Source organism: Bombina bombina, chromosome 2 (genome assembly GCF_027579735.1).
Source record: "Bombina bombina isolate aBomBom1 chromosome 2, aBomBom1.pri, whole genome shotgun sequence".
NCBI classification, from domain to species: domain Eukaryota; kingdom Metazoa; phylum Chordata; class Amphibia; order Anura; family Bombinatoridae; genus Bombina; species Bombina bombina.
The window spans coordinates 15785870-15803099 of NC_069500.1; the positions used below are offsets into that span (position 1 = coordinate 15785870).

General features: G+C 40.8%; 1 protein-coding gene across 1 annotated transcript in view; it reads right to left on the reverse strand.

Annotated features, from left to right (window-relative positions):
- LOC128646843 (sushi domain-containing protein 1) overlaps positions 1-17230 on the reverse strand; it is a 377381-nt gene that overhangs the window by 93864 nt on the left and 266287 nt on the right. Inside the window, exon 7 of the mRNA XM_053699643.1 lies at positions 3018-3111. Coding sequence (XP_053555618.1) covers positions 3018-3111 — 94 coding nt within the window. The remainder of the gene's footprint in view (positions 1-3017; positions 3112-17230) is intronic.

Here is a 17230-nt window from a genome sequence, read left to right on the forward strand (position 1 = left end):
CCTGTCTGTACGTAGGTGATGAAACTGCCTGTCTGTACGTAGGTGATGAAACTGCATGTCTGTACGTAGGCGATGAAACTGCCTGTCTGTACGTAGGTGATGAAACTGCCTGTCTGTACGTAGGTGATGAAACTGCATGTCTGTACGTAGGTGATGAAACTGCATGTCTGTACGTAGGTGATGAAACTGCCTGTCTGTACGTAGGTGATGAAACTGCATGTCTGTACATAGGTGATGAAACTGCCTGTCTGTACGTAGGTGATGAAACTGCATGTCTGTACGTAGGTGATGAAACTGCATGTCTGTACGTAGGTGATCCATGAAACAGAAGCTCATTGGCAGATAATAAAAACTCCCACAATTCCATTGGTGGACACTGATATGCCCTATATGTATAAGAACAAAAAACTTAACACATTAAAATTACATTTTGCCATTTTTTCTGTATCTGTAAATACTTTTATTAAACACCGTCCCCAGGTAACAGTGAGGGTAGGCCAGTGTCATTACCTGGTAGTGATATCGCGAACCTAAAAATTTGGGTTCTGGAAGGATGAAACTGCCTGTCTGTACGTAGGTGATGAAACTGCCTGTCTGTACGTAGGTGATGAAACTGCCTGTCTGTACGTAGGTGATGAAACTGCCTGTCTGTACGTAGGTGATGAAACTGCATGTCTGTACGTAGGCGATGAAACTGCCTGTCTGTACGTAGGTGATGAAACTGCCTGTCTGTACGTAGGTGATGAAACTGCATGTCTGTACGTAGGTGATGAAACTGCATGTCTGTACGTAGGTGATGAAACTGCCTGTCTGTACGTAGGTGATGAAACTGCATGTCTGTACATAGGTGATGAAACTGCCTGTCTGTACGAAGGTGATGAAACTGCATGTCTGTACGTAGGTGATGAAACTGCATGTCTGTACGTAGGTGATGAAACTGCATGTCTGTACGTAGGTGATGAAACTGCATGTCTGTACGTAGGTGATCCATGAAACAGAAGCTCATTGGCAGATAATAAAAACTCCCACAATTCCATTGGTGGACACTGATATGCCCTATATGTATAAGAACAAAAAACTTAACACATTAAAATTACATTTTGCCATTTTTTCTGTATCTGTAAATACTTTTATTAAACACCGTCCCCAGGTAACAGTGAGGGTAGGCCAGTGTCATTACCTGGTAGTGATATCGCGAACCTAAAAATTTGGGTTCGCGAACGTCGAACGCGAACTTCCGCAAAAGTTCGAACGGGCGAACCGCCATAGACTTTAATAGGCAGGCGAATTTTAAAACCCACAGGGACTCTTTCTGGCCACAATAGTGATGGAAAAGTTGTTTCAAGGGGACTAACACCTGGACTGTGGCATGCCGGAGGCGGATCCATGGCAAAACTCCAATGGAAAATGACATAGTTGATGCAGAGTCTGGTTTTAATCCATAAAGGGCAGAAATCACCTAACATTCCTAAATTGTTTGGAATAACGTGCTTTAAAACATCAGGTATGATGTTGTATCGATCAGGTAGTGTAAGGGTTATGCCCGCTTCACAGTGCGCTGTGTAGGTGATATACCTGCCCTGACCATGCTTTGCAGACCAGGTATCAGTGGTCAGATGGACCCTTGCCCCAACACTGTGTGCCAGACATGCCATCATAGCAGACTTATATGGCTTTGGCGTTGCTTTTTGGTAATTAGAAGGCTGCTAAATGCCACTGCTCACCACACGTGTTTTATGCCCAGCAGTGAAGGGGTTTATTAGAGAGCATGTAGGGAGCTTGTAGAGTTAATTTTAGCTTAAGTGTAGTGTAGTAGACAACCCAAAGTATTGATCTAGGCCCATTTTGGTATATTTCATGCCACCATTTTACCGCCAAATGCGATCAAATTTAAAAAAAAAAAAAACTTAAATTTTTTCGCAATTTTAGGTTTCTCACTGAAATTATTTACAAACAGCTTGTGCAATTATGGCACAAATGGTTGTAAATGGTTCTCTGAGATCCCCTTTGTTCAGAAATAGCAGACATATATGACTGGCATTGCTTTCTGGTAATTAGAAGGCCGCTAAATGCTGCTGCGCATCACACGTATATTATGGCTAGCAGTGAAGGGGTTAATTTGGTAGTTTGTAGGGAGCTTGCAGGGTTAAGTTTAGCTTTAGTGTAGAGATCAGCCTCCCACCTGACACATCAGACCCCCTGATCCCTCCCAAACAGCTCCCTTCCCTCCCCCAACCCACAATTGTCCCCGCCATCTTAAGTACTGGCAGAAAGTCTGCCAGTACTAAAATAAAAGGTTTTTAATTATTTTTTTTTTTTTAGCATAGGGGGGTGTAGCATCCCCCCTTAGCCACCAACCTCCCTGATACCCCCCCCCAAACAGCTCTCTAACCCTCCCCATCTGCCTTATTGGCGGCCATCTTAGGGTACTGGCAGCTATCTGCTATTATTTCACAGTCAAAAAAGTGTTGTTTTTTTTAAAATGTACACTACTGTTACACCAGATATGAGTGGTGGCACTGGGCAAGTGGGCACAGTATACGCTGTGAGCCTGACACACACGCTGGCAGGCAGGCAACTGCAATTAGATTACACAGGGAAAAAAAAAAAAGCAGACTGATGTTCTAGCCCTAAAAAGGGCTTTTTGGGGTGCTGTCCTTACAGCAGAGATCAGATGAGTCCTTCAGGACTGTAGTGGACACTGAATACACTAGCCTTGCTATCTATTTCCCTATTAAATCAGCAGCAGCAACACTGTCCCTCCTCTCACTAACAATGCAGGCTCCGAATGAATCTAAAATGGATGCTGTGCAGGAGGTGGGAGGGACTGGGAGGGAGTGTCTGCTGCTGATTGGCTGGAATGTGTCTGCTGACTGTGAGGTACAGGGTCAAAGTTTACTCAATGATAAAGAATAGGGGGCAGATCGAACATCGCATATGTTCGCCCGCCACAGGGAACGCGAACATGCTATGTTCGCCACGAACTATTCGCGACATCACTATTACCAGGTACTAACCTGATTGGTCCGTGCAGGTCAGGAACAGGGTGAAGGGGCAGAGCTGCCATCTTGTCTCCAGCTTCAATCTTTCTCTTATGTATTAATGGAGGCTCTGTAGGAAGAGTAATAAGCGTTATATGGGGTCTATAAAATACAGATGTACACTCTCTGTAACACAAATAATGATGCAAAACCGCTGAAAACAATTTCTTACTTTCATGTTTTGATTGGTCAGAAAGGTTACGTTTCCTTTAATTGAAACAAGGAATTAATAAATTATAGCCCTTCTTACATCTTATCAGAGGCAAATTGCTGGCGCCTGAACTCAGCCACTGTAGCTACGCTTGTTTTGTTTTCATAAAATTCACCAACAGGTCTCTGAATCTTCACTGTCCTCACATTCAGGTGATTCACTAAAGCTCCCTGCAGCCTCTACACCTTCGCCAGCCTCTCCAGCATTATCATTTCCTATGGTTTTCTATGCAGATGATTCAGTGAATCAGATATACAGAATAACAGAAACTGGTGAAGTTGGAGATACGGGAGCATGCAGAAATCTCTTAGTAAATTCAGCACAATGTGCGATTCTCACTCAATTACTTTAACTCACATCTGCACATCAACTCATATATAAAGATTTACAATGGCAAATACGCAGTCAGCATTTATCATTGCACAAGCAGTTCACCAGAACTGCTTGTGCAATACCGTCCCCTGAAGATTTTCGGCCAATCGTCCGCTAGCAGGGGGTATCAATCAACCTAATAGTATTCAATGATTTCTGTCCACCGCCTCAGAGCAGGCGGACACGTTATTCATAACTTCTGTTTCGGAAACAAGGGGCATCAAGCTCCATTCGGAGATTGATAATTCGGCCCCAAAGTCTGCTTTAAAAAAAAACCTCAGTTATAGACCAGATTACAAGTGACGTGAAATCAAAAGAGCAGGGTGTGTTGTACTTATCACAACCCTATTCTAAGAATCACACAATCCGGAATGAAGTGAATGGTAACAAAGAATAGGATATAGATATAGATACACAAATTAAATGTAATTTTTTTTTTTTTATTAAAACAGTGATTTAAAGGGATATGGTATATAAAAAAGTGATGTACTGAGAAGGGCTCAAATGAGTATACGTATGTATGTATTTTTATGTGTGTATTTATATGTGTGTATTTATATGTATGTATTTATATATGTGTATATATATATATGTGTGTGTATTTATATATGTGTATATATATGTGTGTATTTATATATGTGTATATATATGTGTGTATTTATATATGTGTATATATATATATATGTGTGTGTATTTATATATGTGTATATATATATGTGTGTATTTATATATGTGTATATATGTGTGTGTATTTGTATATGTGTATATATATATGTGTGTATTTATATATGTGTATATATATATGTGTGTATTTATATATGTGTATGTTCACCCATATAGCTAGACATAAAAATACAACTTTAAGCTCTTCCCAGTCCATTATTTTGTCATATACCATATCTAAATAGAAAAGCATAGATTAAATGTTAGTAAAAAAACACAACTATTTGGCCTCAGATTAGCGCATCTTCGGTTTAGTGCACCAGGAACAGCATAAATTAGTTTTTCAGTGAACTCCCATAGAAGTCTCTCCTACGAGGGATTAAGCACATCTAAGATATCCGACATCCAGATAACAGCATGCCCTAGGCTTTTGCTCGAGCACTAACATATTACTTTGAACTTGTTATATGAGTGAAAAAATAAAAGTTAACTACTCAATACACTCAACTACAGTGTTAGCACACAATAACTAAGTTCATTTTGCACTTCACTCATAGGGGCCGAATTATCAAGCTCCAAATGGAGCTTGATGCCCGTTTCCGCGTGAGCCTTCAGGCTCCCGAAAACAGCAGTTATGAAGCAGTTATGAAGCAGCGGTCTAAAGACTGCTGCTACATAACTTGTCCGCCTTCTCTGAGGCTGCAGGCATCAATCTGCCTGATCCTATATGATCGAGCTGATTGACACCCCCTGCTAGCCAATTGGCCGCAAATCTGCAGGGGCAGCATTGCTTAAGAACTATCAATGTGCGGCAGACATCATAACCTACATCATATCATGTCCGCTCACACTTTTATAAATCGGCCCCATAGTATAGATCTTTATGTTTTCATGCATTTATTGTGTGAGTGTAATTATTCCCAGTGCACGGTTGAACGAGTATTTGATCCTTGGTATTAAATAACTGGTTGACCCTCCTTTGGTAGCAATAATCTCGACCAAATGTTTCCTGTAGTTGTGGATGAGACCTATATAATGGTCTGGGGGAATTCTGTACCATATTTCAGTTCAGTAAAGGTTTTTAGATATTTGTGAATCATTTTCTTGAAGTCATGTAACAGCGTTTCAGTTATGGCCACTTCAGAGGGTACATTTCCTTCTGAAGCTTTTCTGTTGCTGATTTACTCCTGTGCTTTGAGTCTTTGTTTTGTTGCATCACCTAAAGTCTGCTGAGCTACAACTGGCAGACAGATGGCCTTATATTGTCCTGCAAATTGTCTTAGAATTCACTTTTCTATTGATAATCACAAGCTCTCCAGGCCCTAAGTCAGTAAAGCAGCCCCAAACCATGATGTCATCTTCTTCACACTTTTAATGGTTAAGATGAGGTTTTAAAGTTGCTGTACCTTTTTTTTCTACATATAGTTTTGTGTGTTCCTCACTACTGGTTTCATCTGTCCACCAAATGTTTTGCTATGAAACATCCAGGTCCTCTTATGCAAACTTCAGATGTGCATTAATGTTTTTTTTGGCAGCTGTGGTTTCATCCTTTGTGTCCTTCCATGAACACCATTCTAGACTAGTGTTTAACATATTATTTATTTATAAAATATTTTACCAGGAAGGATACATTGAGATTTCTCTCGTTTTCAAGTATGTCCTGGGTACACAAAACATTGCATTGATACAATAGGGTACAATAAAATACAAAAACAATATTACTACACAATATATGCAACATTTAACATAGAACAGGTAGGAAATATATAAATCAACCCTGACAGGCACATTATGTTTTGAGATATGTAGAGAGGGATCTCTTAAAGGATATTAGGCTTGGGGAAGTTTTTAAAGTGTGAGGGAGGTCATTCCATAATTGTGGTGCTCTGTAGGAAAAGGAGGATCGAGCTGCTTTCTGTTTGTATTGAGGCAAACTAAATAATGTGCTGGTACTGGATCGGAGGTTATGGGAGGTGGGAACAGCCGGGGAGAGCATTCTGCTCAGGTAGGGTGGGAGCTTCCAAGAAAGGCTCTTAAACACAAGGCAGGAAAGATGGAGGGTGCGTCTGGATTCCAGCGACAGCCAGTTTAGTTCTTTTAGCATGTCACAATGGTGGGTCCTGTAGTTACATTGTAGCACAAAGTGGCAGAACGAGTTATACAATGTATTAAGTTTATTAAGGTGAGTTTGCGGTGCAGGTGCATATACTACGTCTCCATAATCCACGATAGGCATCAGCATTTGCTGTACAATCTTTTCCTTTACTGTAGGGCTGAGACAGGATTTGTTTCTGTACAGGGCACCTAGTTTTGGATAGAGATTAGATGCAAGTTTTTCTATGTGGAGGCCAAAAGATAGATTTGGATCTAACAACATACCCAAGTATTTGAAAGAGTGGACTGAGGTCAGTGTGCAATTTGATTTTGTTTTAATGCGTAGATGGGATTTTTGTAGTTTGAGTAATTTAGGTACCATTCCAAAGATCATTGTGACAGTTTTGTCAGTGTTTAGGAAGAGTTTGTTTTTTGAGATCCACTTTTCTACCTCTGTTAACTGGTCTTGGAGCACTGCCTCAAGCGGTTTGTTTGCATAGATTACCGTGTCGTCTGTGTACATGTGTACAGTTGAGGATTTGCAGACATTTGGCAGATCATTTATAAATAATGTGAATAGTAGGGGGCTGAGAATGGAACCTTTGGGAACACCGCACATGACTGTGAGAGGGAGGGAGTCACTGTCAGAAATGGAGACATACTGTGATTTTTTAGTTTGAGCAGTAGTATGTCGTGGTCTACTGTGTCAAAGGCTTTTGCAAAATCAAGAAAAATAGCTCCAGTTAGGTCTCCTTGTTCCATGCCAGTTTGGATGTCGTTGCAAACTTTTAGGAGGGCAGTTGTAGTGGAGTGATTCTGGTGAAAACCTGATTGATCAGGGGTCAGATAGATTGTTGGTAATACTCGCGTACAGTAATTGCGTATGGACGCATTTTTCTAAGATTTTTGACAATACTGGGAGCAATGATATTGGGCAATAGTTAGTAACTATGGTTAACTCACCACTTTTGTGGATAGGCACTACTCTTGCAGTCTTCCAAAGTTTGGGTATGTATCCAGACACCAAGGATTCGTTAATTAGGGTTGTGACAGGTTTAGCAATTGCTGACGTGCTGAGCTTCAACAGCATTGCTGGGATTTGATCAGGTCCAGACTGTGGGGCCTAGTTATCAAGCCGTCAACCTCAAATACGCTTTAATTCCGCAGCGTATTTGTTGCGAGGCTGATTCGCCTTAGTTATCAAAGGCTCGAGACCGGCTAAAGTAGAATTTAGTGACGTAAGCTTTGATCCGCCGGACTCAGTCCGACACAGATCGATTCTTACGTCACTCCAGATGTTCCGCACACAAGTGCGGCACAATCTCACTACTTTTGCTAGTTATTAAATGACTAGCAGGTATGCTCGGCACTTTTACGGCCCAGCGTACCTGGTTTTCAAACCGCCACCCCTGGAGGCGGCGGATCCCATAGGAATCAATGGGAGTCTGACCATAGCGAAAGTACAAGTTCGCTGCTGACAGACATCCCATTCATTCCTATGGGAGATGTCTGCACCTAACACCCTAACATGTACCCCGAGTCTAAACACCCCTAATCTGCCCCCCCTACACCGCCGCAACTAAATAAAGTTATTACCCCCTAAACCGCCGCTCCCGGAGCCCACCGCAAGCTACTCTATACATATTACCCCCTAAACCGCCGCTCCCGGAGCCCACCGCAAGCTACTCTATACATATTAACCCCTAAACCGCCGCTCCCGGAGCCCACCGCAAGCTACTCTATACATATTAACCCCTAAACCGCCGCTCCCGGAGCCCACTGCAACTATAATAAATGTATTAACCCCTAAACCGCCGCTCCCTGAACCCGTCGCCACCTATAATAAATTTATTAACCCCTAATCTGCCCCCCCTACACCGTCGCCACCTATAATAAATTTATTAACCACTATCCTGCCCCCCACTACGCCGCCGCCACTGTAATAAAATTATTAACCCCTAAACCTAAGTCTAACACTAACCCTAACGCCCCCCTAACTTAAATATTAATTAAATAAATCTAAATAATATTTTTATTATTAACTAAATTAATCCTATTTAAAACTAAATACTTACCTTTAAAATAAACCCTAATATAGCTACAATATAAATAATAATTATATTCTAGCTATCTTAGGATTTATTTTTATTTTACAGGCAACTTTCAATTTATTTTAACTAGGTACAATAGCTATTAAATAGTTATTAACTATTTAATAGCTTACCTAGCTAAAATAAAGAGAAATTTACCTGTAAACTAAATCCTAACCTAAGTTACAATTACACCTAACACTACACTATGCTTTAATAAATTATTCCTATTTAAAACTTAATACTTACCTGTAAAATAAACCCTAATATAGCTACAATATAAATAATAATTATATTGTAGCTATTTTAGGATTTATATTTATTTTACAGGTAACTTGGTATTTATTTTAGCTAGTTAAAATAGTTATTAAATAGTTATTAACTATTTAATAACTACCTAGCTAAAAGAAATACAAAATTACCTGTAAAATAAATCCTAACCTAATTTACAATTAAACCTAACACTACACTATCATTAAATTAATTAAATAAACTACCTACAAATAACTACAATTAAATACAATTACATAAACTAACTAAAGTACAAAAAATAAAAAAAGCTAAGTTACAAAAAATAAAAAAATAAGTTACAAACATTTTAAAAATATTACAACAATTTTAAGCTACTTACACCTAATCTAAGACCCCTAATAAAATAACAAACCCCCCCAAAATAAAAAAATGCCCTACCCTATTCTAAATTAAATAAAGTTCAAAGCTCTTTAACCTTACCAGCCCTTAAAAGGGCCATTTGTGGGGGCATGCCCCAAAAAGTTCAGCTCTTTTGCCTAATTAAGGTAGGAAAAATCTGATTGGCTGATGGAATCAGCCAATCAGATTGAGCTCGCATTCTATTGGCTGATCAGAACAGCCAATAAAATGCGAGCTCAATCTGATTGGCTGATTCCATCAGCCAATCAGATTTTTCCTGCCTTAATTCCGATTGGCTGATAGAATCCTATCAGCCAATCGGAATTGAGGGGACGCCATCTTGGATGACGTCCCTTAAAGGTTAATAGGTTTAATATAGGTTGCGGCGGGTTCAGGGAGCGGCGGTTTAGGGGTTAAACTATTTATTTAGTTGCGGCGAGGTGCGGGATCAGCAGGATAGGGGTTAATAATTTTATTATAGAGGGCGACGGTATAGGGGGGGCAGGATAGGGGTTACTAGGTATACTGTAGGCAGCGGTGTCCGGGAGCGGCGGTTTAGGGGTTAATACATTTATCAGAGTTGCGGCAGGGTCTAGGAGCGGCGGTTTAGGGGTTAATACATTTATAAGAGTTGCGGCAGGGTCTAGGAGCGGCGGTTTAGGAATTAGTAACTTTATTGAGTTGCGGGAGGCTCCGGGGGCGCCGGTATAGGGATAGAACAGTGTAGTTTAGTGTGGGTGCTTAGTGACAGGCTAGCAATAAAGCTGGGAAAAAGCCGAAGAGCAGCGAGATTGGATGAGTGATAATTATCACAGTCCGCTGCCCATCGCCCCGCGGCTTTTTGACAGCTTTATTTGATAACTTAGGCGAACGTATTCAAGGTCCGCGGCGGCGAAGGTAGGCGAGCTTAGGTGGGCGTATTGGGCCGGTGAAGGCAGAAAAGTAGACGGCTTGATAACTACCCCCCTGTTTTTTCATTTTTAGATTATTAAGGTGTTTAATGATATTGATGGGTACAGGTCTAAAATTGAACTTCTCTATATTTGGTATTTGTAGATTTAGTGGGGCCTGATCCACATTTGTAGTTTCAGGATGCGTGTCATTTATTAGTTTGTCAATCAGGGTGGTGGAGCATCCGACAAAATAATTGTTAAAGGCATTTGCTACTAAGGGGAGTTGCAGGGTTTGGTTATCCACTTTGACAGTGGAGGGTTGGGAGTGGATTGAGGGAGTGTGTAAGTTATTTATGACTTCCCAAAACTTTCTAGGGTTAGATATGTTATTTTTCAGATTTTCACATAAATATTGGGCCTTGGTCAATTTTGTTTGTTTCGTGCATATATTTCGCCATTTTCTATATACACAGTGATCGTTCATAGAGCCAGTATGCTTGAACTTTGACCAACAATTATAGGCTGATCAACAGAGATCCCAGCATGCTTCTGGGATTTATTTAAATCTTTAGCTGACAATTCAGGATTCTTCTTAATCAGCATGCTGTGAGCTCTTGTAGTCATCTTTGCAGGGCACCCACTCCTAGGGAGAGTAGCAAAAGTGCTGAACTTTCTCTTTTTATAGATGTTTTTTTAACTGATGAACATGAAGACTTTCAGGGCAACTTTCATAATCTTTGTAGCTTTATGCTAGTCAGCCGTCTTAATATTATGTCTTCTAAAATATCTTGTTTAAAGTATTGCTCACATCAAGCAATGCTTCTTGTCAATAGCAAACTCTAAGACCTCTAGTTATCAAGCCGTCAACCTCAAATACGCTGGAATTCCACAGCGTATTTGTGGCAAGGCTGATTCGCCTTAGTTATCAAGCCCTAGACACCGGCAAAAGTAGAATTTAGTGACATAAGCTTCGATCCGCCGGACTCAGTCCGACACAGATCGATTCTTACGTCACTCCAGATGTTCCGCACACAAGTTCGGCACTATCTGACTACTTTTGCTAGTTATCAAAAAACTAGCAGGTATGCTCGGCACTTTTCCGGCCCAGCGTACCTGGTTTTCAAACCGCCACCCTGCAAGTAGGCGGATCCCATAGGAATCAATGGGAGTCTGACCATAGCGAAAGTTCATGTTCGCTGCTGCCAGATATCCCATTGATTCCTATGGGAGCTGTCTACACCTAACACCCTAACATGTACCCCGAGTCTAAACACCCCTAATCTGCCCCCCCCACACCGCCGCAACTAAATAAATGTATTACCCCCTATACCAGCACCCCCGGAGCCCCTCGCAACTAAATAAAGTTATTAACCCCTAAACCGACACTCCTAGACCCCGCCGCAACTATAATAAAGTTATTAACCCCTAAACCGCCACTCCTAGACCCCGCCGCAACTATAATAAAGTTATTAACCCCTAAATCGCCGCTCTCGGACACCGCCGCCACCTACATTATACCTAGTAACCCCTATCCTGCCCCCCCCATACCGCCGCCACCTATAATAAAGTTATTAACCCCTATCCTGCGGATCCCGGACCTCGCCGCAACCTATGTTAAACTTATTAACCCCTAATCTGCCCCCCCTATACCGTCACCAACTATAATTTATTAACGCCTATCCTGCCCCCCTATACCGCCGCAACCTATAATAAATTTATTAACCCCTAAACCTAAGTCTAACACTAACCCTAACAACCCCCTAACTTAAATATTAATTAAATAAATCTAAATAATATTTATCTTATTAACTAAATTAATCCTATTTAAAACTAAATACTTACCATTAAAATAAACCCTAATATAGCTACAATATAAATAATAATTATATTGTAGCTATTTTAGGATTTATTTTTATTTTACAGGCAAATTTCAATTTATTTTAACTAGGTACAATAGCTATTAAATAGTTAGTAACTATTTAATAGCTATCTAGTTAAAATAAAGAGAAATTTACCTGTAAAATAAAAACTAACCTAAGTTACAATTACACCTAACACTACACTATAATTAAATAAATTATTCCTATTTAAAACTAAATACTTACCTGTAAAATAAACCCTAAGATAGCTACAATGTAATTAATAATTACATTGTAGCTATTTTAGGATTTATATTTATTTTACAGGTAACTTTGTATTTATTTTAGCTAACTATTTAATAACTACCTAGCTAAAAGAAATATAAAATTACCTGTAAAATAAATCCTAACCTAAGTTACAATTAAACCTAACACTACACTATCATTAAATTAATTAAATAAATTAGCTACAAATAACTACAATTAAATTCAATTAAATAAAGTAACTAAAGTACAAAAAAATAAAAAAATCTAAGTTACAAAAAATAAAAAAAATTATTTAAAAACATTTTCAAAAAAATATTACAACAATTTTAAGCTACTTACACCTAATCTAAGCCCCCTAATAAAATAACAAAGCCCCCCAAAATAAAAAAATGCCCTACCCTATTCTACATTAAAAAGTTACCAGCTCTATTACCTTACCAGCCCTTAAAAGGGCCTTTTGCGGGGCATGCCCCAAAGAAAACAGCTCTTTTGCCTGTAAAATAAAAATACAACCCACCAACATTAAAACCCACCACCCACATACCCTTACTCTAACCCAAACCCCCCTTAAATAAACCTAACACTACCCCCCTGAAGATCATCCTACCTTTAGCCGTCTTCAGCCAGCCGACCACCGATGGAACCGAAGAGGAGATCCGGAGCGGCAGATGTCATCATCCGATTGAAGTCTTCATCCAAGCGGCGTCTTCAATCTTCATCCATCCGGAGTGGAGCGGAGCCATCTTCAGACGAGCCGACGCGGTGCCATCCTCTTCTTCCCGACAACTAACGACGAATGATGGTACCTTTAAGTGATGTCATCCAAGATGGCGTCCCTTCAATTCCGATTGGTTGATAGGATTCTATCAGCCAATCAGAATTAAGGTAGGAAAAATCTGATTGGCTGATTGAATCAGCCAATCAGATTGAAGTTCAATCCGATTGGCTGATCGGAACAGGTACCGTCATTCGTCGTTAGTCGTCGGGAAGAATAGGATGGCTCTGTGTCGTTTGCCGTGGGATACCCCTATTATGTGTATGCAGAACAGCATAGCCCAGTACGAGTGACTTGTGACCTCTGCCGGTTAGAGAGTTGGTGGTCATTTGTGTGGTGCAGTCGTAAGTATAATCTGGAGGATCGCATGAGTGATCAGTATCAGGGGCTTTGAGTATTGTGTTGTGCCTTCTATGCGCTCTATCTTTTTGCTATATACTCGCCCCCAACTGGAACTTTCACTTGAACTTTTATTTGTAAACGTCCGCCACACTTCTCCACCTATTTGTTATTGATATACTGGCTGCTGTTTTGTTTTTGTATTCTACACCTGCAACTTCACCTAAGTCACTGGATGTGTGGTCATCTTCATCACTAACCATTTAATTCATCCAATCCATATTTTCATTCATTATCCACAATAATGAACAGTTCATATTGGTTACTTTTGTCATCAGCTTCAGTCATCCATTCACTACATTGGTTTGCTGTCATGTCATTTTCCATCTTCATGATAAAGTCTCCTGCTATGAACTTTTATTTGCCGGCTTAGGTCTAGGCTCTGTGTTGCAAGTGGGGCCCATGTGAATTGTCTGTTTGTCCTTTGTGTGTATATGTGGGGGTGTTAGTACGTGTTTTTTGCTGCTGTACTTCTCAATTGAAATTTACAAAAGCAATAATTTATTGTTTGATGTTTATTACTAAGGAATTTGTTATTAATAAATTACACATATTTTTTGATTTACTATAGTATCTCATTTATTATATTGTGTTTTGCTTTATATCCTGGTCTTTGAACTGCATATTATTTTGGTGCAGTTCTTTCTCTCTCTTTTATATCTAGTGAAGTTTACAAAAACCCACAACCTGTCTAAAAGAACAGGGCGGGACGTGGACTCATCGTGTCAAAAAAGAAATACATTTATCAGGTAAGCATACATTTTCTTTTCTTTTTTAAGACACAATGAGTCCACGGATAATCTTAATTACTAATGGGATTCAATACCCAAGCTAGAGTACACAGATGATACGGGGGGGACAAGACAGGGAACCTAAACTGAAGGCACCACTGCTTGAAGAACCATTCTCCCAAAAGCGTAAAATACTCTTCAGCCAAAAAGAAAAAGTAGCCATAGCTTTCTGTCCCTTGCGTTTTCATGAGAAAACCACAAACAAAGAAGACTGATGACAGTCCTTAATCGCCTGCAGGAAAAAACCTTAAAGCACGGACCACGACCAAATTGAACAGAAGTCTTTCCTTCTGAGAAAAGGGATTAGGACACAAGAAAAGAACAACAATCTACTGATTAATGTTCCGATCAGAAACAACCTTTGGAAGAAATCCTAAGCTAGTACGTAAAACTACTTTATCAGAATGGAAGTAGAATAAGGAGACTCCTACTGAAATGCAGAGAGCACTGACACTCTCCGAGCAGAAGAAAAAACTTTCCAAGATAACAACTCAATATCTAAAGGAAAGAATAGGCTCAAACTGAGCCCCTTGAAGAACATGGAGGAGTAACTGTATGAAAACAGGCCTGATCCTGACCAAGGCCTAACAAAATGATTGTACATCTGGGACATCTACCAGACGTTTGTGTAACAAAATAGCAAAAGACAGGGTTTTTACCCTTTAGGGAACTTGACGATAAATCTTCCTCCAACCCTCTTGGAGAAAAGACAAAATTATAGGAATCCTATCTACTCCATGAGAAGACCATGGATTCACACCATATCGTATGAAAAATTTGACTAATAACAGGTTTTCGAGCCTGAATCATGGTCACAATGACAGAGTCAGAAAAACTCTGCTTGGATAATAAGTGTTCAATCTCCAAGCAGTCAGATTCAGATAAACCAGATGTGGGTGAAGGAGGGGCCCACAAATTAGAAGGTCCTTCCTCAGTGGAAGCCTCCAAGATGGCAGAGATGACATGTCCATCTGTATACCAAATCCTACAAGGTGAAGTCAGTGCTATGAGGATCACCAAAGCCCTCTCCCGCTGGATCCGAGCAATAGCCTGAGGAAGAAAAGCAAATGGAGGAAATGGAACTGGATGAAAGGACTTCCTGCGCAGGAAATCCGCCTCCCCAATGTTCCACCCCTGGGATGTAGCTCGCCAACAGGCAGCAAGAACGGGCCTCCGCCCACTGAATTATTTTTCATTTTGATCAACTGGAACCTGATAAACTGGATTGAGGATAACTGAGGCCAGGCCAGAAGAACATAGTAGATCATTCTCTGCTCCAGAATGTTTATAGGAAGTTAAGACTCTGGGACATATGTATCAAGCTCCGAATGGAGCTTGATGCCCCGTGTTTCTGGCGAGCCTGCAGGCTCGCCAGAAACAGCAGTTATGAAGCAGTGGTCACAAAGACCGCTGCTCCATAACCTGTCCGCCTGCTCTGAGCAGGCGGACAGACATCGCTGGAAATCAACCCGATTGGGATGATTGACACCACCCTGCTGGTGGCCCATTGGCCGCGAGTCTGCAGGGGGCGGCGTTGCACCAGCAGCTGTTGTGAGCTGCTGGTGCAATGATGAATACGGCGAGTGTATTGCTCGCCGTATTCAGCGAGGTCTGGCGGACCTGATCCGCACTGTCGGATCAGGTCCGCCAGACTTTGATAACTAGAGGCCTCTGGCTGAGTCCAAACCCGCTGAGCCCTTAGGGAGCCACAGACTGCTCCCCACCCTAGAAGGCTGGCGTCTGTTGTCACAAATACCCAAGATGGTCTGCGAAAGCAGGTTCCCTGGGAGAGATAATCCAGAGACAACCACCATTGAAGAAAATCCCTTGTCTCCTGCTCCAGTAGTATTCGAGGAGACAAATCTGTATAACCTCCGATCCATTGCCTGAGCATGCTTAACTGCAGAGGTCTGAGATGGAACCGAGCAAACGGGATGATGTCCCTTGCCGCCACCATCAGCCCGATTACCTCCATGCACTGAACCACTGAAGGCCGAGGAGTGGACTGATTGACAAAACAAGTATCGATAATCTCTGATTTCCTGAAATTCCATAAGAAAAATCTTAACTTGCTAAGGAACTCCTTGATATGGAATCTATAATCGTTCCCAAGAAAGTTACCATTGTGCATGGGACTAAGGAACTCTTTTCCAAATTTACCTTCCACCCGTAAGACCACGGGAAGGATAACACCAAGTCTGTGTGAAATATTGCTAGCTGTAAGGATGGCGTCTGGACTAGAATGTCGTCCAGATAGAACACCACTGCAATGCCTCGTAACCGAAGCACCGTCAACAGCGCTCCCAGAGCTTTCTTATTTAGATCAACTGGAGTGAAAAACTGAGAGCTGAGACAAAACTGAAAAGAAGAGCCACGAACTGGAAGCGTTTGTCCAACTTGTGAATGGCACATGAAGGTACGCATCCTTTAAATCCACAGTTGTCAGAAATTGACCCTCTTGGATCAAGGGAAGAATGGAACGAATAGTTGCCATCTTGAAGGACGGTACACTAAGAAAATCTGTTTAGACTCTTGAGATCTAAAAAGTGGTCTGAAGGTTCCCTTCTGTTTTGGGAACCACAAACCGATTGGTATAAAAAAAAAACAGACCCAGTACCAGTATTGGAACTGGAACAATCATTCCCAGGTCTGTGATGTCTCTTACGCAGTGTAAGAACGCCTCTCTTTTTGTCTGATCTGCAGATAATCTTGAAAGCAGAAACCTGTCCAATTTGAATCCCTGGGACACTATTTTCTATTGCCCAGGGATTCTGAACATCTCAAACCCAAGCCTAAGCGAAGACCTAAAGTCTGCCCCCTACAAGATCTGATCCCGGATCGGGGGACATGTCCTTCATGCTGTCTTTGATTCAACAGCAGACTATTTGTTGTTTTTAAATAGTTTTTATTGAGGTTTTTTTGACAGAATAAACATTTGGTAATTATCAATATGCAATAACAAAGAGATCAGAAATGTATTACATAGTAAACTGCAAACATGTGACAGATAGGTAAACCAAATGATTGAAAAACAAATACTTTTTCACATTATACTGTAAACACCAAGGTAATAGAAAACATACTACATGTACCAAGCAGTCATTATCAGGCTATATGGGGATAC